This window comes from Primulina tabacum, chromosome 3 (genome assembly GCF_025594145.1).
Source record: "Primulina tabacum isolate GXHZ01 chromosome 3, ASM2559414v2, whole genome shotgun sequence".
NCBI lineage: Eukaryota > Viridiplantae > Streptophyta > Magnoliopsida > Lamiales > Gesneriaceae > Primulina > Primulina tabacum.
In genome coordinates, this window is record NC_134552.1 from 7,328,933 (window position 1) to 7,351,407 (window position 22,475).

A 22,475-nucleotide genomic window follows, 5' to 3' on the forward strand; every position below is an offset into this window, starting at 1 on the left:
TGCATGCAGGATAAGATAGATGCATTACAAATCCGCATGTGATTAAAGGTCCCCTACATTAATTATTTTTATTCATTTTTTACCACTTAGATTTTTACGCACAGTGAAACCCATTAAGCCTTTAAATATAATACAAATTTTGAAAAAATCGTAAAAAAAATATGATATTTTATCTTTTAAGTCTAAGAAAACATGGATACGTATTTTACCTGAGCCATATTTTCTTGCCTCGTAGTCATTCGCGGGGGCGGAGTTGGTTAATTTTGCATGCATGAATCAATGTAACTTGTCAGGCATGCTCTCCTCTCATTTTAATGAAGCTTTTTTATTTGATGTGAATAATATATTATTTTATATTCTATATTTTTCAATTTTTATAGACAATTTAATATATATTTATATTATATTAAATTTGTGATTTTTTTTTTACCGGCATACTAATCGAATACGATAATTTTTTTTACGAGTTTATGATCATTATCAGCGATCGACTATATAAATAATAAATCTATTAAACAACTTTTACTAGATCAGAAAGCAAAATCTACTCAAATAAAATTTTATTTTTTGGGTGAAAATATTGGTTTTTGAATAAATAATTGATAGCACATAATTAATTTACTGAGTATATAAAAAGTAGCATGCAGAAGTAGGAGACAGGAACAAATTGATTAGTTGGGCGTACTTTGCACGGTGAAGTCCTTGGAGGCGACAAACACTGTGTGGGTAAGTTGGTCAAGGGTTACCATCTATGTCAGTCTCTTCTTTGTCATGCCTTGCCTTTTCATTTTCAGTTTCCAGTATTCAACCACATTTTTTTTTTAATAACCTTTCTTTCTTTTAATGGATTTATTGCTTTTGATGTATATTTATTAGTTAATAATTAAAGATGTCAAAAGAATTGAACTTGTGACAGGTCTGATCATATGGTCGACGGGTTAACACGTTTAAACTTCAGGTATGGATCGGGGTGGGTACCCGTTTAGATTTAAACAAGCTAGGAAATGTAAGAGTCTTTCAAAATTTAAACAGATGGAATGTCGAGTCTGCCCGATCCATTGCCATCATTCCTTAAAATGATTCTTGTGAAATTAGGCCTAAAAATCTACCTAATGCAAACTGATTTGGATCATCTGTTGTAGTTGAAAACACATCTCCTGATGTTTTCTACTTTTTATACGAGATGATCAGTTGATCATTTGATGGACCATCTATGGGGTTACTCCCAAGGGCGGAGGCACACTCTTGTATACCCGGGCTTTAGCCATGGTGACCCAATTTTTTTAAAAAATTTATATATAAATTTTGTATAATTTTGGAATAATATGATATTAGCCCGGGTAGATATATCTGGTGTGCTGTCGTTGACCACCAAATTAATTCCTACTCTTTTAAATAAAAATGAGTATAATGGTGAGTAGGGTCGAATCCACAGGGAACGGGAGATTATTTCTTTCGAGTAAAAAATGCAAATAAAAAGGGGGGAATTTTGGGATATTAATTTAAATAAAATGCTAAACTAAAATACGTCAAGAATGGAAAAACAATAAATTTAAATGACAATTAATCAACTAGGATAAAGTAAAGAATTTAATATGAGACAGATCTGATTCAAGGGGATTCTACTATTTAATTATATCACTGGTCATCAGCAAACAAATAATTTATTCAAGTTGTTCCAAGCAATTAACCTTAGAATTATAGGGATAGCCGCTAAAATTCTTGTGTTTTCCTAAATTAATTGACTGAACCCAGCATCCCGTCAAAATTTATCAATAACTAACTGGGCACGATAGCGTTCCATATTTATTAAAAATAGCATTTTCGTTTCATAGGCTCAAAGCTCACCAAGAAAAAAATTATAACAATTGTGTTAAATCCCACACACTTGTCCTCTCTAACAATCATCAAGAGCAACTTATTCATAATGCAAAAGTGAGAATGCAAAAACATTTGCACGCAAAGAAAACATCATTTTTTTTTCGCATCGGAGACAATCAGGATTCAGAAGAAAGAGATAACAAATGAACTAGGTGCTTGGAACTAACAACGTCACTATCTCTTTGATTTTTTTTTTTTAAAACTAAAATGCAGAAAAAAAATAATTCAAAATACTAAAAATCAAATAAATTAAAAAAAATCAAAATCCCAGAGTCAAGTCAAACTTCTCACAATCAAATCAAAAACTCTCACACCTAAACTTGACATTGTCCTCAATGACAAAAAATAGATGCTCAACTAAAATGATAAAATAGTAGGAAAAGTTAGAGAACTCCCCTGAAATATGTTGGGCATCGTAGAACAAAGCTTTCTATTGTTGTGGCGGGAGAAATTGTTGATCGATGATGGAAACTGTTGAGAGAAGATATGAAAGGGGTGAGAACAAATATGATTAAATAAAAGAAAAGTAAAAATTTTTTTTTCAGAAGATGTTTTCGGACAGGGCGTGACCACGCCTTGTCAAAAGACATCTACTGTGTTTAGGGCAAAAAATTAATTTTTTTTTTTTGGTGCAGAAGTGATATTCTTTTAAGGCGTGATCACGCCTTGTTAGAAGACATCTTCTGCACAAAGGTAACAAAAATTGTAATAATTGAAAAAAATAAAAATATAAGAACAAAAAAATTTGGGTTGCCTCCCAATAGCGCTTGATTTTTAGTCGTCAGCTTGACCCTCAAAAGCAATCATTCAAAGAGCGGCTGACGCCCAAAGTAAGTGTCATATGACACCATAAATGGGTCTTGGTTCCATGTGCCCTCAAGTTTGGCTTGATATATACAATATAAGCTCGTATCCTCAACAAAACGTGACTTTAAATAGTAGGCCTGAGATGAGAGTATCATCGTTGGCTCTTGAAGAACAAAATCTGTTGAAATCGGCAATGGAGAAAGGCAAGGATCTCCTAGATGTATGTATGATAATATTATCGACGAGCTCAAATCGATAGTCTCAGGAGCTTGTTCATCTCTCAACTTCATTGGTGCCTCATCTTCGTGTGATATTTCTTCCAAAACTTCTTCAGACTGAGGCTCAACAGTTTTCCCATTCAATGCCACGCGCTTGTTTACCATGTCATTCAATCGACCTATGATTATTTCAAGACTATATCCCTCACCTTCTTGATGCTCGAAAGGTTGGTCTGTAAAATCAGATTGGCTAATTTCTGGAGTGTATTGGTGGCTCCAACTCTGCAGCGAAGGATCCCAATACTGATGGTAGTCAAAATCGGCCATATCATTTAGCAAATATATCACACTGTCTTCACGTCGACAAAGTAGTGGACTACCAGTTGTTAGTGCTCCATTAAATACCCATCTTCGTGTAACTGTATCCAAACCTTTAAGAAAAAGTCGAATAAGAACATAGTTAGAAAAATCATGATTCCTGAATTTAATTACTAAATTATTGAATCTCTCCCATGCTGCATAAAATGGCTCTCCGTTTTGTTGGGCAAAACTTGTGAATACTTGTCGATGAAACATCTCGGAGTATTTCACAACAAAAAATTCTCAAATTCTTCTTTTCTTGATGAATCACCTGTACAAGAAGAATGAGACACACAAAAAAAAAAATAAAAAAAAAACTCGAAAATAAATAACCTTGCACCGTTCCCCGGCAACGGCGCCAAAATTTGGTGTGCTGTCGTTGACCACTAAATTAATTCCTACTCTTTTAAATAAAAATGAGTATAATGGTGAGTAGGGTCGAATCCACAGGGAACGGGAGATTATTTCTTTCGAGTAAAAAATGCAAATAAAAAGGGGGGAATTTTGGGATATTAATTTAAATAAAATGCTAAACTAAAATACTTCAAGAATGGAAAAACAATAAATTTAAATGACAATTAATCAACTAGGATAAAGTAAAGAATTTAATATGAGACAGATCTGATTCAAGGGGATTCTACTATTTAATTATATCACTGGTCATCAGCAAACAAATAATTTATTCAAGTTGTTCCAAGCAATTAACCTTAGAATTATAGGGATAGCCGCTAAAATTCTTGTGTTTTTCTAAATTAATTGACTGAACCTAGCATCCGTCAAAACTTATCAATAACTAACTGGGCACGATAGCGTTCCATATTAATTAAAAATAGCATTTTCGTTTCGTGAAAACAGTTAATTCTAAAATCTAACAACCGAGATAGCTGCAATTGGAAGATTAAGTTCCGTCGATTTATTTAGATTAAATATATTATGATAGCACAATACATCTAATCTATGCTACTCATATACCAATCATTCATGACAATTACGGATCAATGAATTTATGGTTAGCAGTGGAAAATCATACATCGAATTAAATTGTCAGATTAAACGATATACAATATTCATATTATTAAATCATAAATCAACAAGTACTTGGAATAAAAAGAATATTAACTATAAGAACAAATGCCACACAGTGATAAATTAAACAGTAAAAATAGCTCTTAAATCAGAAATAAAACTTAACCAAATAGGGAGAGAGTTGGAGAGAAAATTTATGCGCCCTTTTTCTTCTTCCCTTCTCGTGAGATGTTGGAATGAAAATTGGAGAAAAATTCTTCCTGCCGCCTCCTCCCTTTTGTTACGTGAATAGTGTGCTCATTTGGGTCTAAATCTTTTTTTGCTAAAAAGCCCACTAACCTCTTAATTACCTCTTAATTAACCCTAACCATAAAATATAAAATAATAGATAATATTTTATTTAGATTTTCCCTTCTTGCAATTTTCTGGTAGCTGAAGTATCGTCATAAGACGTGACCACGCCTTATTTCAGGACTTCTTCTGGTTTGGTCATTCACTTTCAAACTCTATCTTGGAAACTTCAAATGTGATAAACATCACTTTTTTTAACTCAAATCTTCTCCAAGACCGCGAAAGTTCCTCCTACAATAAAATTACACAAAAATGTATCAATTAAACATATCGGAGGTTGGAATAATGAGAAATATAAAAATAAAAATACTAACTATTATGAGCCTATCAATATCAATTTAAAATATTAAAAGATTGTAGAGTTTAAAATTCTAGCCCAGGCAGAGCTATATTTCTGGCTCCGCCACTGGTTACTCCTGTATATGGGGCCTCCGCAGGTCCTTCGAAACGGATATAATCGTACATGACTTCTTTGAACGGACCCATGTTCATTGCCTGTGTTAAGAATATGGTGTTCTTGCCATCAACGAGTCGACAGCCTGCGATGTCGATACTATAGAGATGGTATAATCCATGAATACTATGTCTCGCAACTGCATTGTCTTGGCCAATCAAGTTTGTTGTAAAATCTGGAGGCAATTCTGGATCATTGAAACGTACCTTGAAAAATATATAGTAGGATGTCATCAGTATGGATAGAAGAAAATAAATATATATCGCAGAGTGTAGTTTAAAAAAAGAGTGTTTTTGCACTTGTAATTCTGCACCGTTGGCCGATGCAAGGGCCAATTGCAGAGTGTAGTTTGCTCCATTCTTGACATTTTCAAGGTCGAACAAAATTCTCCATGTTGTTGCTTCGTATTGACGATATCCCAGTTTCCTGAGTTGCAGCACAATTTTAACTCATGAATAGTTGATACACATTGTTAATAAAATCTATCTTATTTCAAAAATGGGGAAAATAAATTTTTTCATGTAGGGGGTCATTTAATTAGTCATAATTTTATCTTAGTACAGTAATTTGACTTATTTTGTTCTTTTAATCTTTTTTACGAAATTGTCGATAACATTTCAATAATATCCAGTGTCTTGTCAACAATGATGGCTTTACGTCATCGTTCTGGCGGAAAATGAGTAAAAATACAAGAAAAATATATAAATAACTAAGTTATGAAATCCAGGCCAAATTTTGTTCAAACCTGTAAAAAACTCCATATTTTAGCACAAACATTTACGGATTCTACTTTAGAAAAACTTCATATTAAGAAGACTATTGGCAAGATAACTACACTAAGTGTGTTACAATATATTATCAAAAATTGAGATTAAAATGCTAAAAAATGACGAATATACCTTGTAACGTGAGCGAAAAACCAATCTTTCTCGTAGTTACTTTCTCCAACGGTGAAATTTAAATCAGCGTCGGGGTATAAATCCTTGTAGCAATACCATAATCCATATTGTCTAAACCTGTAAATTGTGAAATGTGAATAATGTTAAACATATTTAACAACGTATTAAATTTCTGTATGCGGAGAGGACTTGCTTTTCCGTGTCATTTTTGTACAAATGTTTCTTATAGTTAGTTGGATCTGGGATGAAAAATTCAGAAGCCGTACGATCCGGGATTCCAATCTCCCATAGTGTAGGACCTTTCCTTGGTGGCTCAAAAACCACATTTTCTAGCTTGATATCAGATCCTGCATTAAAATCGTAGAACAAAATTTGTTAACTGATCCATATTCAACTTCTGTACCTTTTAAAACCGGGTTTTTGTATTTGTATAATATATTCCCACGAACATCTCACTCTGGAAAAAAAAAGTATTGATAGATCCCAGATATTTTTTTTAATTGATGAGATGTTTGTGCGAATTATTATATTAAACAAAAAATACACCTGGTGTATATAGAATCACTCTTTAAAACCTGTTTAACGTTCTCTTTACTGAAAACAAATTACAGATTATCCGAGAAGATGGACCAAAAACGATATATTTTCATTTCCTAGAAAAAACTTGTAAAAAAAATACAGGGAAAAAACCTGGAAAAATGGTTATGTTAGGAGTATATTTGTAGTCTCCGATAATTCCTGGAACCCATGCAAAGAGGGAATATGTTCCAGGCACCACATTCTTAATCGAGAAATTTCCATCAGTGTCTGCTTGTGTCCAAAATTGATAGCCCTGATACCCAAATACATATTAAATCTAGAAAAATAAATGATATTTAATGATTTGTGATTTTAAAAAAAAGTTAAATTATATAGTTAATTAACCTTGCTTTCTTTTTGCCACGACCCCGGTTCTCCTGGGGTTGCTAATCCAACATAAGCTCCAGCTCCAGCTCCGGGTGTATCTTTATTTACGTACCTAAAAAATGTAATTTTTGTATGAAATTTAATTCGTTCTAAATCCCGATGACTTGTATATTATTTAGCAACAAGGTCCCAAGTTTGTGACATTGTCTCGAGTTTGAGACTGAATTTTAACAGTCTCCTCTCCCAACTAAACCAAAAAAATTCCTATATAAATTAATAATCTATGTTTTTCTTTACTTAGATATGATTTACTTAACGAGTAGGTCTCTTGTGAGACGGTCTCACGAATATTTATCCATGAGACGGATCAACCATACCGATATTCATAATAAAAAGTAATACTCTTAACATAAAAAGTAATACTTTTTTATGGATGACCCAAATAAAATATATATGTCTCACAAAAAACGACCTGTGAGACCGTCTCACACAAATTTTTCCGTTACTTAACATAACCGTCTCACACAAGTTTTTGCGTTACTTAACATGTACCCGTACTTAACTTTATATTTAAATTATTGTTTCATTGGTGTGCCAAGTTAATTAGCATCTCACATCACAAAATACCTGTCATAAACATGTAATTGGCCGCTTATCTCACCCCTTTGATCGGATTTAAGGAAATCTTTTGAAAGAGGGGAACCGTATGGCCAACTACCAACCTCCTCCGACGCCTGATATGTATTCCAAAATTATATAAACAACGTCCTCAACTTTGAAAGTACTTCAAAAACCACATTTTTACGCACCTTTTTTTTGGCATCCTCCCAAAGTATCGAAGCATTCACCTTGGCTAAAGCATCAGAGTTGAAATAAACCAGAAAAGGACCGAACACCTTTTTCCAGTACTCTTCAGCCTTGAATTTGAGAGCTAGATCTTCCCCCGCATAGTGCGTGCTAATAAACATCTACACGATGAATAAAATCTTTTTAATTTCCATCACAAACTACATATACGCCACGCGCGAAGAACAAACTAAAAAACTAAAAATATGGTCACAGTCGTATGATTTTTAAGAATTGATGTGTGACAAACAACTTACGGAGAGCATAGTAGGGCCAACATGAGAGGTGAGATCTTGTTTTAAAGGGCCACCAGTTTTGAACTCGATGCTGGGCGTTATCATCCACATTCCCACACCTAAATCATCTCTTATCCATCCATGAACCTTGTTATCTTTGTTATCACATGAGTACAGATATTTATCGTCCACCTACGACATAATCGTAACACCAATGTATGTATGGTCCATGTTAGATTCCATAGAACAAATAATGAATATTATTATATTAGTAGGGGGGTGGTGGGGAAGCAAAATTTGTTCACTTGATCAATTAAAATTTGGTCTTGGTGCAAGATTTGATTTATTTTATTCATTTTGTAAAAAAAATTCATCTAAATACTAACTCGACATGTGATATTGATGACAGGGCACCTAAAATTGCTGACAAGACACGTCTGGCGCCAAACCAACAATTTGTCCAAAAAATTGAATAAAATTAAATGGATGTCAGTTTATTTCAGCAAGACCAAATTTGAAATTGATCTCCATCAATTTATTTGCTAATCATCGAGAGGATTATTTCTAACCTCTCCTTTGAGCTCCGGATTGGTTGGATTAGTGAGTAGAACAGCTTCGGGATAATCGAGTACCGTTCCTGTAACGCGATCTATTGGCATTGGCATAACCCTTTGCCTTACATCCGACATGGCCATGTAGTGGAACCTATTCGTATATGCAAGTAGGTGTACAGCATAAATCAATTAAAATTTTCAATATCCGAAATAATATGGAATATAAAAGAGACATCTTATTATATTTTTAAAAATCACACACCATCAAATATATATATTATAAAACTACATTTCCTACTAAATTACTAAGACTATTTTTTGGGTAAGGAGTAGGAAAGTTCGTATATAGGATCACACATAAAAACAAAATGGTAGTTACATGTTTTCTTGAAGCTTCAACAAAAATCGCCCTTCTTGGATGTCGAAAGCTGGCCATCCTTCGAGCTTCTCAAGCACAGCATACGTATAGAATCCAGGGGAGTCACGGAACATTACAAATCTGCATAGAAACAAGAAAGTGATCAAACTTAAGAAATCGAATTTAATTAAGGTTTCATTTTCATATAAATTTTAATTAGAGATTATAAAAATATATCTTAATTACGTACCTTTTGTCGATATTTAAAGGGACTTTTTCACTACCAACTGCCCATGTCCTGGTGAACGAAATTTCGGTTTGATTTTCATCTTGTAGTATTACGTTGTAGCTTGTCCCAAGAAACCTACAAAATAAGGGATTTTCCATTTATGCTTACATTTCTTCAACTTTATGTGTCACGTACTTTTGATTTGTTCAAAGTAAACATCGTCATTTATGAATTTCGACAAATTCAAAAAAAAAAAAACATATGATTCGATGTTCACTGGGTTGAACAACCTAAAATTTTCGAACCAAGGAAAAAAAAGAATTTATACATTAAACTTTGTAAATATAAATTTGTATATTAGGACATGATAGAGCGTATTTACTTGTCCATCCGACCATGGTCGCCTGGTATGTTCCAGATAACATCCCAATACCTATCAATTTAACGGAGCCGATTTAATATTTTTTCTTAGAAAATAAAGTTATATATATATATATATATATATATAATAAATAAAATTGTAGACGTACCCTCTATTATCGTCTGAATTTCGAGTTTCAAGCAAATTATGACTCCCATTATACGTGACGCTGGTCAGCACTCCAGCGGGTGCTGTCAACGTGATGCTAATAATGCCATTATACAATAGCACCTGCCACACAATTTCAATCGTATGTATATATATTGATCGAGAAACTCGATTCGGAAAATACACTGGGCTAATCTCGGGTATCGCATGTATTCAATCGACCAGTAAATATGATTTTATAAGGGAAAGAGCTAGTCTAATTATTTTTACTTGTTGATCTTGTTGAAGTAATCGCACTCCATAAGTCTCCTGCCTTGCTTGTCTGAAATTTTAAAACAAAAAATTAAAGATTGCACTACGTACGTACAAATCGAATTTATGCATGACATGGAAAAATAATAGAAAATTTGTCGAGTCGTCTCACGTTTTATTAAGTCACAAATAACTAGCTAATTAATGGTATATATATGCATTAATCTAATTTCATAAAAAATATATATTGATGTACAATTATAACCTAAGTGGACAATTATAGAGAAACATGAACCGCGAGCGAAAACCCTAGCTAAAGAAAGAGATCAAGAGTATATTTTTCAAGTACTCACCCTCGAATGTCACCAAGTACAAAGAATAGTTGTGTTACAACTCTCATCCACCAAAAAGTGAAATTGAGCCGCCTCTCGATCCGCCACGTTCCCATTTTAACAAATATCACCAGATTAGCCAGGTAAAAAGATGTCGTAGCGATCATTCTGGCCGGTGTTGCACAAGGCAAATCATTCTTCTTTTCAGTTCTTGATTTTCTTTACTTTGAATATATTACATGACGTTCTCAATTTGTTTAGACCTTTCGTAAAGAAATTTTAACTGATTTCACCCACGAATTCATTGATAGGAGATGTAGAAGAAAAGAAAGGGTACCTAAAAGAAGTGCATAGAAATGAAGAATTTACGAAGGGCTTGTACTCTATATAAACAAGATCGAGAGGTTATTCAAATTAGATTTGAATTTTCTATATTATTTTGAAGCAGAAATGCTAGATATCTAGTCATGATAAAATGGGAAATATAATTTATTCGTACGGTATTAAATTAAGTGATTTTGTAATCTTTCATCCGATTCAGAATAGATTCATCCATCATCCGTCATGCATAAATGGAAATCTAAAATTAATATCCTTGACTATTTTCCAGATTCTAGCAACAATTTTGAATAATACAAATGCGAAAAAATAATTAATGGTTACATGCACCACTAATTTTTTTATATATAATAATCAAAAAGTATAAATCCTCTTAATATATGTGTGTGTCTTCAATCCATTGCATGAATTTATCGTTGGAGGCGTATGATTATTTTTAAATTATTTTTTATGTCACAATGAAAAGGCATTGATAGAAAAGAAAACTTTTCGTTCGCTCATAATAGACAGCCATATGGTCAAACTTAAAATAATGATCATGAAATACAATTCATTAATTGGAATAAGATTTTATGTACGTGGTTCGTAATCACAAAATAATTAGTTGTTGAACACCATGAATTTGATCGATTTTACTTCACGATAGGCTAGCATTCTGTAAATTAATTTTTGTTAAAAATTATATATGTACACTTGACAATCCTAAAGATTCGTAAACTAACGTTAATTTTACAAAATATCAATAGATGGCAAGTTCATTTTTTACCATGTCGTAACCTTAACCAGCCATCGGGATGAATTCACATCATACAACATAGGGAGACGCTTTGTGATTTTGTTCAGTTATATTATCAAATTGATTTTTCTTTCATTTTTATGGTAATTTTTGTATTTTTTTGTCAATTTTGCTCTTTTTAGATTTAAGTATGTGACACTAGACACATCACGCCACGTAGAAAAAAATAATAAAATTGTTAAAAAAAATAAAAAATGAAGAAGAAAAGTTAACAGACTAATCACAATTGGAAGGCTTTGATATATTCTTATGGGAACTTATTGTGGTCATTTAATGAGTTTGCGCGTTTGGGAAGGAGATTTGTTTTTGCAAAGATTTTTAAAAAAAATTCCAGTTTTGATTGAGACAGACTCGCAAGTTGCTGTTATGTCATTTATTCGATGCAAGTAGCTTGGGAGTTGGAGCATATAGTTACTGCAATTAAAGTCTTGCTACGAGGAATTCCATGCCTCTTCACACACTTCTATAGGGAAGGGAATCAGGCTGCGGAGGTTAGGATTAGTCCCATTCCGGTCTTTTGATTTATACACAGGTGGAGATCTGTCTAATTCCCACTCTCCGGGGATGATTTTTTTTTTTTTTGAGAAAAAAAGTACATGCTTTAGCATAAAATATATTAGAATATCAAAAATAATGCTAAATGTACAACCATTATATCGTTACAACGATATTTACAATCATTATATCGCGAGATTTTATTGTTATATCGCAAGATTCTATATTCAATATATAGTGAGATTTTGATAAATTGAATTTTTGTATTGAATTTTGTGTGTTGTAAAAATTGATGTACAAATATCGATTTACATATAGCATCACTCTAGAATTGTACATCAAACTCCTTTAACAAAAATTAACTCTTCAAAAAATAATACACCAAATGTTAATTTAATAGATCATATATATATTTCTGTGATCATTATTTGCAAATCATACCATACGCAGCTTATTTATAACAAAATGGTTTGTGTTATTAGCCATCCTAAGCTGCTGGTCCTTCTAGACGGATATAATCGTACATAACCTCTCTAAATGGCCCCAAGTTTACTGCTTGAGTCAAGAAAATTGTATTCATGCCATCAACTAGTCGACTTCCCTGCAATGTCGATACTGTAAAAATGGTACAAGCCATGGATGCCATGCCTCGCGAGTGCATTATCATTGCCTATCAATGTGGTTGTAAAATGCGGAGGCGATTTTTCATCGTTGATACGTACCTTGAAAAAAAAATACAGTAATCCAAATCATAAATAATTTAATATATATGGTTTAATTGTTATAGATTAATATCTCAATCATGTTGATATGTATGTTTTCGTACTTGTAATTCGGCTCCATTAGCTGATGCAAGGGCTAGCTGGAGAGTGTAGTTTGCTTCTTTGTCAACATTTTCGAGGTCGAACAAAATTCTCCATGTAGTTGTTTCATATTGTTTGTCTCCTATTTTCCTGAATTTCGTTTTTTACACAATCCAACACATTTCGAAAAACAATTTATCAAGTTTGTATCATTAAGGAAAAATAGTTGGAACTATAAGTTGACCTAATTTTGATTTAGATCCTTTAATTAGTCTCTTTTCGATCTCAATGTAATAACTTCGTTTCTTTTATAATTTTGTTCGGTTTTACCGAAGAGATGATATGGTTCCAGACATTTCGTCAATATCAGGCTCAAGATTAGCAACGATCGGTGCCACTTTAGAAATAAAGTTTTTGCACCAAGACTGCAATGAGAATATCAGAGGACCAAAAACAAGATTAGACCAACCTAGAGGATCGATTTGGACAATTTCCCTATTTATTAAATATTATATAGTTTTCTCATACCTTGTGACGTGCGAAAAAAACCAGTCTTTCCTGTAATTGCTTTTTCCAATAGTATACACTAGATCAGATGTGGGATACAAGTCTGTATAACGAGCCCATAACCCGTATTGTCTGAACCTGAAAATCATGAAGAGAATAATGATGTCCCAGTGGCTATTTATGAGGGCTTCAACGATAAATATTGTATTGTTTTAATTTGATAAAAACCTTTCTGTGTAAATTTTATATGGATGCATCTTATATACTGGATCGGGGATAAAAAACTCAGCAGCCGTTCGATCAGGGATTCCGATCTCCCACAGCGTAGGACCGATCCTTGGAGCCTCAAAAACGGCATTCTTCAGCTTAATATTTGAGCCTAGAATTCAATATTGGACATGATTTATTTAACCAAAATATATGTAGGATTTGACAAGAAAAATATAGAGAGCATTCAAAATAACCTGGCTCGACGATGATGTCCGTAGGGTGTTTGTAATCTCCAACTGTTCCAGTGACCCATGCAAACAAGCTGTATGTTCCGGGGATCACATTCTTGATCAAGAAATTTCCATCACTGTCCGTTTGTGTCCAGAATTGATAACCCTAAAGCAAAAGTACATATTTCAAAATAGTTCCATTTTTTAAAAAAATTTTATGAATAATCTCGATGGAGGAAAGTGAGATATAATTAATTAACCTTGCTTTCATTTTGCCATGAGCCTGGATCCCCTACGGCTGCCAATCCAACATAAGCCGATGTGGCTGGCACAGGTTCTTTATTTATGTATCTACACGAATATATTCATACCTTTTATTAAAATGTTTATTTGGGCTCAAGAATATTGAATTTACAATGATAATTCATCGTGCAATAGTCATGATCGATGTTCTTATATTAAGTTAGGTAGCCAAATTAGCGGAAAATGGTAAAATCAGTACCATATATAAGTTGGCTTAAATTGGATTTTCTATGATTTAATTTTAATTAATTAGAGGACTAGACTCCAATTTACAAGATAAAAATTGTCTTTTTTCCAGTTGAACTTACCTGTCATTAACAAGTAGTTGGCCGCTTACTGAACCTCTTTGGTTGGATTTAAGAAAGTCGTTCGAAACAGGAAAATCATAAGGCCAGCTAGCGACCTCCTTCGACATCTGTGTAACACCACCAAAATAATATTTCATGTTTTCTTCTATATAAATATAATCATCGTTTTAGCCGCGCACTTAAATGTGGATTAAGGGAAATACACTTGTGTACGTACCCTCTGCTTGGCGTCGTCCCAAAGTACCGACGGGTTGGTCTTGGCTGAAATGTCGGAGTTGAGGTAAACAAAAACGGGACCTAGAACTTTTTTCCAATATTCTTCTGCCTCAAATTTGAGAGCAAGATCTTCCCCAGCATAATGTGGGCTTATAAATACCTACATGTACGAGAATAATTGGTCTCCTTGGCCACACTCTTGAAACATTAAGAATAACAAACATTAATATATATAAAAACTATATCTATCTATCTATATATATGAGTTATCAAAGTAGACAAAGTACTTACAGAGAGCATAGTAGGGCCAACATGAGAGGTGAGATCTTGTTTTAAAGGGCCACCAGTTTTGAACTCGATGCTGGGCGTTATCATCCACATTCCCACACCTAAATCATCTCTTATCCATCCATGAACCTTGTTATCTTTGTTATCACATGAGTACAGATACTTGTCGTCCACCTAAATATGACGACCGTAACGACGACGCATAATCCATGCAAGGTTCCATAAGATACGTAAATTTAGGAGACTGATTACGAGTGAATTCATATAATTATATGGGGTTCGCGTGACATTTAATGATTGAAGGCTATAAAAAATGTAATAATCAATATATGTCATAGAATGTTCCTTAAGTGTCTCGAAGTAGTACGATAAACTTCATTAATCACTAGTTTGTATGCAAGTTCACTCTATAAAAATATATTATTAATCATCAATTGGACGATTTAATTTTAAAAAAATTCCTAGCAATATGAAAGGAGTATACATGATTAAAATGATAGTTTTAAAAAAACCAATATTATGAAAAAAAATTAATGTGGATATGATCTCTCACGGTAATGTTATTTACACCTATGTTGGAGAAACAACCCTAGAAAAAATACTACCTCTCCTTTAAATTCTGGATTGGTTGGATTTGTCAAGAGAACAGCTTCTTTATACCCAAGAACTTGGCCATTTCTGCGGTCTATTGGCATTGGCATGAACCTTTGCCTCTCATCCGACATAGACATGTAGTGAAACCTATACATACACGGACTCGATCGATTATATATAGTTTCACTTCAACCAAACATGAAATATAGTAAACTTCATATTAAAGCTACAGAAATCTCCAACAAAACAATCAAAATGATGCTTAATGCATGAGATGCTAGTCTCGATATAACCCTAGGGTTGCATCAAATGATCTTTATTTATTCTAACATATGGGGTGCATTAAAATTTATTTGACCCCGAGCATAAAAATAAGTGTGAATTGTTGGATGATGTCGTATCCCAATGGTAGTTTGATCTATACCCAACGTTATATACAAGTTCATTCATGCTTATATGGCTTAATTATGTTGAATGAAAACTTTGACCAATTTAATGTGATCAATTATGAAAAGAAAAGGTGGGAAATAAATGCAATCTTTGTACGTACTTATTTTCTTGAAGCTTGAACACAACTCTAGCTATTTGGATGTCCAACGCTGGCCACCCTTTGTGCTTCTCGAGCACAGTGTAAGTGTAGAATCCAGGGGCGCCTCGCAACATTACAAACCTATATATTCGATACTTATCAGAAAGTTGTAATAATTAGTAGAATTTAGATTCCAACAATTGGTAGAACTTAGAATATTTGTTACCTTTTATCAACATTTAAAGGAACTTTCGCACTACCAACTGTCCATGTTGTTGCGAACGAAATCTCCGTTTTCTCTGGATTTTGCACTATTACTCTATAGTTTCCTTGTAACCTTATTGTTAGAGAAAATGAACATCAGGCCTGGAGAAGCTGACCTATGGGCCGCGGTATGCCGTTACAAATTTAATCTAAAACCCGATCATTTTTATAACATCGTATGATAAAATCAAATCTTCTCTCCTATAACATATGGGGTTCTCGATCGATCTGACTCAACCTGAACTTTCCGATTCAATTTGCATTATCAGAGGAAGTTATTAAGGTATAATTGGATACGTACCTCTCCATTGAAGTTTTTTCTCCTGGTTTGTTCCATACGACACTCCAATAGCTATCAATTTAAATTTTCACAAATTTAAGACCTCGTATAATAATATAAGAGAGATAAATAAACATTAATTTGATATCATGAAGTGAAATTAAACCGAATAAATTCGCGAGTACGTACCCCCGATCATATTCTTCATTTTGGGCTTCAAGCAAATTGTCACTCTCTTTATACGTTATGCTGGTCACATGGCCAACCATGGAAAATGTAACATTAACGATGCCATTATTCAGTACCACCTGTCACGTATATTAAACTTTATATTATACATTATTTATTGTTCATCAAATTAGAATTTGGATAACATTATATTTTTATGTAAGAAAAAATATATTATTTTTGAAGTAATGCTAATAAATTTATACGTACTTGTTGACCCTGTGGAAACAAATGCACTCCCTGAGATTGCGAAACATCTTCAGTGCCACCTTCTGTTATTGATAGTCTGCCATTGAGATTAACCACGTTTAGTGCGCAATCATCGGAACACGTATAGAGATTCAAGAAATTTAGAAAATTAAAAATTTATATGTATTCATTTATTTTTGTCAAATTCTGTGAAAACAAATCGAGTCCATCATCTATATGGTATATACGTGCACCAAATCAAACTTGCGATCTATCGATACATTCATACAACTAATCGAAGTTCGCACCTGGTCACGTTTTGGGAATCGGTAAATGTAAATAATAGCAGTACTGAAAATATTCCGATCCACGTGAAAATTGATTTCCAGCGCTGTAATGTTCCCATTCTTGTGTATTAGCTAGCTTCCTGGACATTGTGGAGAGTCAAATAGCATGGTTATATATATATATATATATATATATATACACACACACACACAAAGCCATATGTGTGTGTTCCTAACTATCATCATTAATGAACCAGAATCAGGTAACGATTAAGTGGGAGGGTCAAGTGGTTTAATCAATAATAATAGGTAGAAAGCAGATTAAAACTTCTTAATTTATTAAAAATGTTGGTAATGGTTGGTAGAGTTTTTTAATATTTTGAGAAGATATATTTTGGGATATCATATTGAAAATTGTGATTTATTTATGTTGTTTATTAAATAATTTTTTTACTGTTGATATCATGCATCTTATGTAAGAATTTATTAAGTTGGTGATACATATGTATTTTCTATTTATGTAATCAAAAGGTTGTAATCAATATATATACATATTGGGATTACGAAAACATTTTGGTAAAATGATAAAAATTTCCAACTTTTTTTTATGTATATATATGTGATTATGTATGTATATTCGTGTGAATAACGACTTTTTTTATGCTTTTGGAAAAATATTATGTAGAAGTTATATCTAAGAATTCTGTATTTGTGAAATATCGTGTCATAAATGATTTTTCGAAAGTATACTTGAATTAACTATTTTGAAATTTAATAAATTTTAAATTAATTCTTAATTTAATTATTACCATCTTTGAGATGTCTATTCATTCAAAATAATTTATAATTAATTTTTATTACTTATTAAAACTTTACAACCTTTTGATTACATAAATAGAAAATACATATAATTAATTGCTTTATACAATTATGAACTTTATACAATTATGAGATGATTGTGACGTATATTAATAAAATCACAGAATTTCATGTTACCACCTTTCAAGAAATATTCTTAATAAAATTGATCATAAACATTTACTTTTTTTTAATCCAGTTTTCAATGATTAAACCATCACGAGTTCCATCTCCATTTATCACTTTTATGAAATTGAAATAAAAATCGTATGTGAAAGCTCTAAATGATTCAAAAACAGAAGCGTTTGTTGCGTTCTTACCCGTAAAAAATTTGAACGGCACTAATTAAGTATAAACAACTACTGTGTTATAAACTTTGGATCCCTCGCCGAGAGCCCTTCCATTTCTTTTGTTTCAGTCTGCAGATTGTCATGAAAATGTTAGCAGAATAAGCAGAACTTTTTGTAATATTGAAAAAAAAATGATATGAATATCCCATGAAATCTTTGTCAAAAAAAAAATTGGTTTTGCTCGAGAAATCGATATTCTGTTTAAGAAAACATTAAAAAGAAATTATGAAAAAGGTACCTTTTAAATAGAGAAATGAAAGAGAGGAGTTTAGTTGAAGATCTGTAGTAACACGAGAGTGGTGCGCAGAATTGGTTTGAATTTTCATTTTATTCCGAAGGGGAAAGGATGAAATTTTATATGCATGAGAAAAAGGGTAAAAGAAAATTAATGAATGCATTGAATCATTAGGAAATCTGAATTTATTATTGTAATCGACTAAACTTTTGACCCGTTCTTACAAATGTGATATTGATCATTAGGAAATTTACATAATTGGGATTTCCAAAAGAAAATCAATCACTAAAATATTAATATATGTTAGAGGTGTCATTGAAATCGATTTAATGCATGGATGATGAATTGTACATGGTGCGCCTCCGCCGCGCCGGAACGTGGCATATGCATGCCTCTGCAAATTATACAATTAGTAAACTTTCAATAAACAACTAAGTCTCGTTATTAAGAATTTTTGTAAAGAAGTGTTTATTCCGAAAGTTTGACTCGACCTAACTCATGAAAAAATATTATTTTTTAATGTCAAAATTATTATTTTTCACTAAAAATATGAATCGTATCAACATATATAAAAAAATATAGATATGTGATACAATATCACAATAGACATGTTCTAAATATTTTTCGTCAATAACAAAAATATGTCAACTGAAATAAAATTATAAGATTAAATCAACAACAATCGCGGGACAGAATGTTCTAGCCAAACGATACTATCCCATAAAATCAATAAGTTATTGAGCAACAACCTTGACCTCAATTTTATGTGATGTTGTGTTCAGTACTGGGTGCGTGTAACAAATCAAGTTTATTTGTGAATTTTTTGAGTCGATTCGAAAAATATTTGATTTATATTCGAAATTATCGAACTTGCGTCCGTCGAATTCAAGAATGTTCGAACTTTTTTCAAACCGAGCTCGAATCCAAATTATTTTGATCTATATTTCACAAGTCTCTCACAAACTTTAATATATTTATATTAATATAATGTAGTTACATATTATAAATAAATATATTTCGAGATCAAATCAAATTCGAGCAAAAAATATTAATATTTTTTAGCTTCCAATTGAACTCAAACTCAAATATATTTAATTTCGAGCTAAAATATATTTAATTTGAATTGAATTTCTTATTTTTTTTCCTTATTCGACTCAATCCAATTCAATCACACTCATATAACACTAAGACCATCTCCAATCATGGCACCAATGTGGTGCCATGATTTTTCACTCCAATCCAGCACCAAAACTGGCGCTGGATTGGAGCAGCTCGAGCTGCTCCACATGTGGCCCAGCAATTTTTTTTTATTTTTTTTAGTTTTTAATTTGATTAATTTAATATAAGTGTTTAATATTTAATTAATTAATATTTTTTTGAAATTTTAATTATAACATTTTTAATATTCTGATTAGAAATTAATTAAGTGTAAAAAAAAAAACACAGATTAAATTAATAATGCGTTAAAATGGTACAAATTACGAACAAAAAAAACAAAAATTACGAAATAATAAACAAACTACGACAACTAACAAACCATAAAATTACGAAACATAAAAAAAATTACGTCAAAAAAAGATTTTTAATAATGCGGTAAACATTAATTGAGGGAGCGAAACATTAAAATATAGTTTGTATTAAATAATTGTACGTAAATCAAATAATTATTTTGTTAATATGAAATAATTAATTCAAATTTTAATATATAAATTAAAATATTTAAATATATAAATTTTAATATATAGATTATAATATTTAATTATCATTATATTATCAAATTATAAATAATTAACATAAAACAGAAATATTAATATTGAAAAAAACAGAATATTCTTGGAATATTTTATTGTAGTATAAAATGTAGTGCAATGTGGTTGGAGATGATTTTAGTGTAACACCAATTTAGTGCAGAATGTAATGCACTGGATTGAAGATGGCCTAAAGGATGTCATGTTTCCTTTATCACCTACAATGCATATCAAATATTTATATAATTTTGAATAATTACAATAATAAAGGGGTAGTAGTAATATTTTTCCATTGCCACTTGGTAAACCATGAAAATAGTTGGAAATTTTGATTTCATTGTTGGGGTCATGTAAATTAACAATGAGTAGGTCTCTTATGAGATGGTCTCATGAATCTTTATCTGTGAGACGGTTCAACCTTACCGATATTCACAATAAAAAGTAATACTCTTAGTAAAAAAATAATAATTTTTCATGAATAACCCAAATAAGAGATTCGTCTCACACGAATTTTTTTCATTAACAATTTAGTAGTTTTTTGTCACGGGAGTGCTAAATGAAACACATATTGGAAAAAAAAGTAAAATTAAAATATGAAAACATATAATATAAATAATAATAAATAACTAAAAGCATGAACATAAAATGTACATCACAGTCCATGTCATCAATTCTCGTGACACCATTTCGACGCATTTAACTCAGTCGATCATCACAGCCTGTACGCAAATCTCAAACGTCCATTCCCTCTCACAATTTTTTTTTAAAATTTTAATTTTTAACTGGAAGTGAACTTTAATTTTATAATATTATTATTTTAAAATAAAAAACTTTATTTTATTGATATTCATATTATTATTAAAACCCTCGTAATAATTTTGTCGATAAGTTCTTCAGACAGATTTCTCACTGCAAAGCTGACTGACCCCTTTCGTCTGTTTGCTTTTTCTGTCTTAATCCAAACTTCAATGGCAACCGAGGAGGTCGGCAAACCACCGTCGCTACCTTCATACCCCCAGGTGAAAGTATCGAGTTTTGTACTCAGACTTTTACTTCTTAGTTTTCTAAATTTCCTTTCCCTTCCTGCTTATAATAATTTGTTTATTTTTATTTTTGTTTTTGGAAGAATATTGGCGATTTTCATGTTTGTAGAGAACGCCATTTTTTTCAGTTTTTCTTGGAACCCTCATTTTGTGTGTTTTGATTGTTTCTTTATTTAGTCATGTTTATGACGATTTCAAGTTTTTGACCTTTCTGTTGGTTACTATTTTGGTTTTGTTCTTTTGGAACCAAAAAATTGTTCAGAGACGGAGATATTGCTAACTTTAGGGATTTTGATTTTCATCTTCTCAGATGATTACGGAAGCATTGGATGCGATGCAACAAGGAGGAGCAAACAAATCATCTATAACGAAATTCATGGAGTCAAAATACGGAGAATTGCCAGCTGGGCATGCTAATTTGCTATCCGATCACCTGAACAGAATGAAAGACAATGGGGAGCTTCTACTGATCAAGAACTACTACATCAAGGCGGGCCCTGATGCCCCGCCCAAACGCGGTCGTGGCAGGCCTTCGAAGCCGAAAGATCCTTTACCCGAGGGTGTTGTCCCTGCTCCTCCTCGACCACGGGGCCGCCCAAGAAAAGATCCCAATGCACCTCCTGTCCTCAAGAAACCAAAGCTTCCACCAGGCCCACCAAGCCTTTCCAAGTCTGGAAAACCAAGGGGGCGGCCGAGAAAGGTGGATCCAGAGCTGATGCAGAATGGTGTAGAGGCTTGAGCTAATTTGCAGGTGTAGTGTTGGTGGTTGACTTGTTCTGGTTCTTTAACTATAGATGTTTATGCACACTTCAATAGCTGTTTTAATTGGACGATGGCTTTAGATTTCCATGTTTATGTGTTGTGTATTTGGCTATGGTTAGTGTACATCGGTGGACGTTCTTGTTTAGTTGTAGTTGGTTTAATAGGAGAGAGATCTAGTGCATTTTATGGGGTTGACTTAGTTTGCTGATGTTTTGTACTGTTGAACTTTATGTATTTCTTGGCTACTCCTGCCAAATGGCTGTTGCTCGTGGATTAGATGTGTCTTAATCCAAGGAATAGTTCATTAATGATCCTACAAAATAAATCACTGCTAGTTAATGTTAATCTTGTTGTGATGGATGTCTAGGTTCAAAA

The 22,475-nt window shown here is 32.4% G+C and overlaps 3 protein-coding genes across 3 annotated transcripts; 1 reads left to right on the forward strand and 2 right to left on the reverse strand.

Moving 5' to 3' along the window:
- Nucleotides 1–2,684: 2,684 nt before the first annotated feature.
- On the reverse strand, nt 2,685–10,395 carry LOC142538349 (uncharacterized). The gene is given in 18 exon segments (XM_075643687.1): nt 2,685–3,337; nt 4,790–4,874; nt 5,058–5,303; nt 5,397–5,523; nt 5,997–6,118; nt 6,120–6,343; nt 6,687–6,828; nt 6,921–7,014; nt 7,530–7,636; nt 7,712–7,870; nt 8,006–8,176; nt 8,554–8,689; nt 8,918–9,037; nt 9,147–9,260; nt 9,508–9,558; nt 9,656–9,777; nt 9,925–9,976; nt 10,260–10,395. Coding segments are annotated over 18 exon segments (2,820 nt in total). The 5' UTR covers nt 10,355–10,395.
- A 2,057-nt stretch (nt 10,396–12,452) lies between these two features.
- Nucleotides 12,453–16,706, reverse strand: LOC142538350 (uncharacterized). The gene is made up of 14 exons (XM_075643688.1): nt 16,590–16,706; nt 16,422–16,472; nt 16,083–16,193; nt 15,878–15,997; nt 15,339–15,474; nt 14,737–14,907; nt 14,447–14,605; nt 14,230–14,336; nt 13,879–13,969; nt 13,643–13,784; nt 13,407–13,557; nt 13,200–13,316; nt 12,695–12,821; nt 12,453–12,590 (listed from the first exon to the last, which is right to left on the reverse strand). The coding sequence occupies exons 1-14, from the start codon at nt 16,667–16,669 to the stop codon at nt 12,453–12,455; spliced, it is 1,701 nt and encodes a 566-aa protein (XP_075499803.1). The 5' UTR covers nt 16,670–16,706.
- Nucleotides 16,707–21,173: 4,467 nt separating this feature from the next.
- Nucleotides 21,174–22,303, forward strand: LOC142539763 (HMG-Y-related protein A-like). Its single transcript, XM_075645447.1, has 2 exons — nt 21,174–21,314; nt 21,649–22,303. Exons 1-2 carry the CDS (start codon nt 21,264–21,266, stop codon nt 22,075–22,077), a joined length of 480 nt encoding a protein of 159 aa, XP_075501562.1. The 5' UTR covers nt 21,174–21,263; the 3' UTR covers nt 22,078–22,303.
- The last annotated feature ends 172 nt before the right edge of the window (nt 22,304–22,475 follow it).

Bases quoted from the DNA above. Each gene is read 5' to 3' on its own strand.
- LOC142539763 (XM_075645447.1), top strand. From the start codon at position 21,264: ATGGCAACCGAGGAGGTCGGCAAACCACCGTCGCTACCTTCATACCCC. The intron at 21,315-21,648 runs GTGAAAGTATCG...TCATCTTCTCAG, and splicing joins CGCTACCTTCATACCCCCAG to ATGATTACGGAAGCATTGGA.
- LOC142538350 (XM_075643688.1), bottom strand. From the start codon at position 16,669: ATGGTTGGCCATGTGACCAGCATAACGTATAAAGAGAGTGACAATTTG. The intron at 16,473-16,589 runs GTACGTACTCGC...TTAAATTGATAG, and splicing joins AATGAAGAATATGATCGGGG to CTATTGGAGTGTCGTATGGA. The intron at 12,591-12,694 runs GTACGAAAACAT...TTTTTTTTCAAG, and splicing joins CTAATGGAGCCGAATTACAA to GTACGTATCAACGATGAAAA.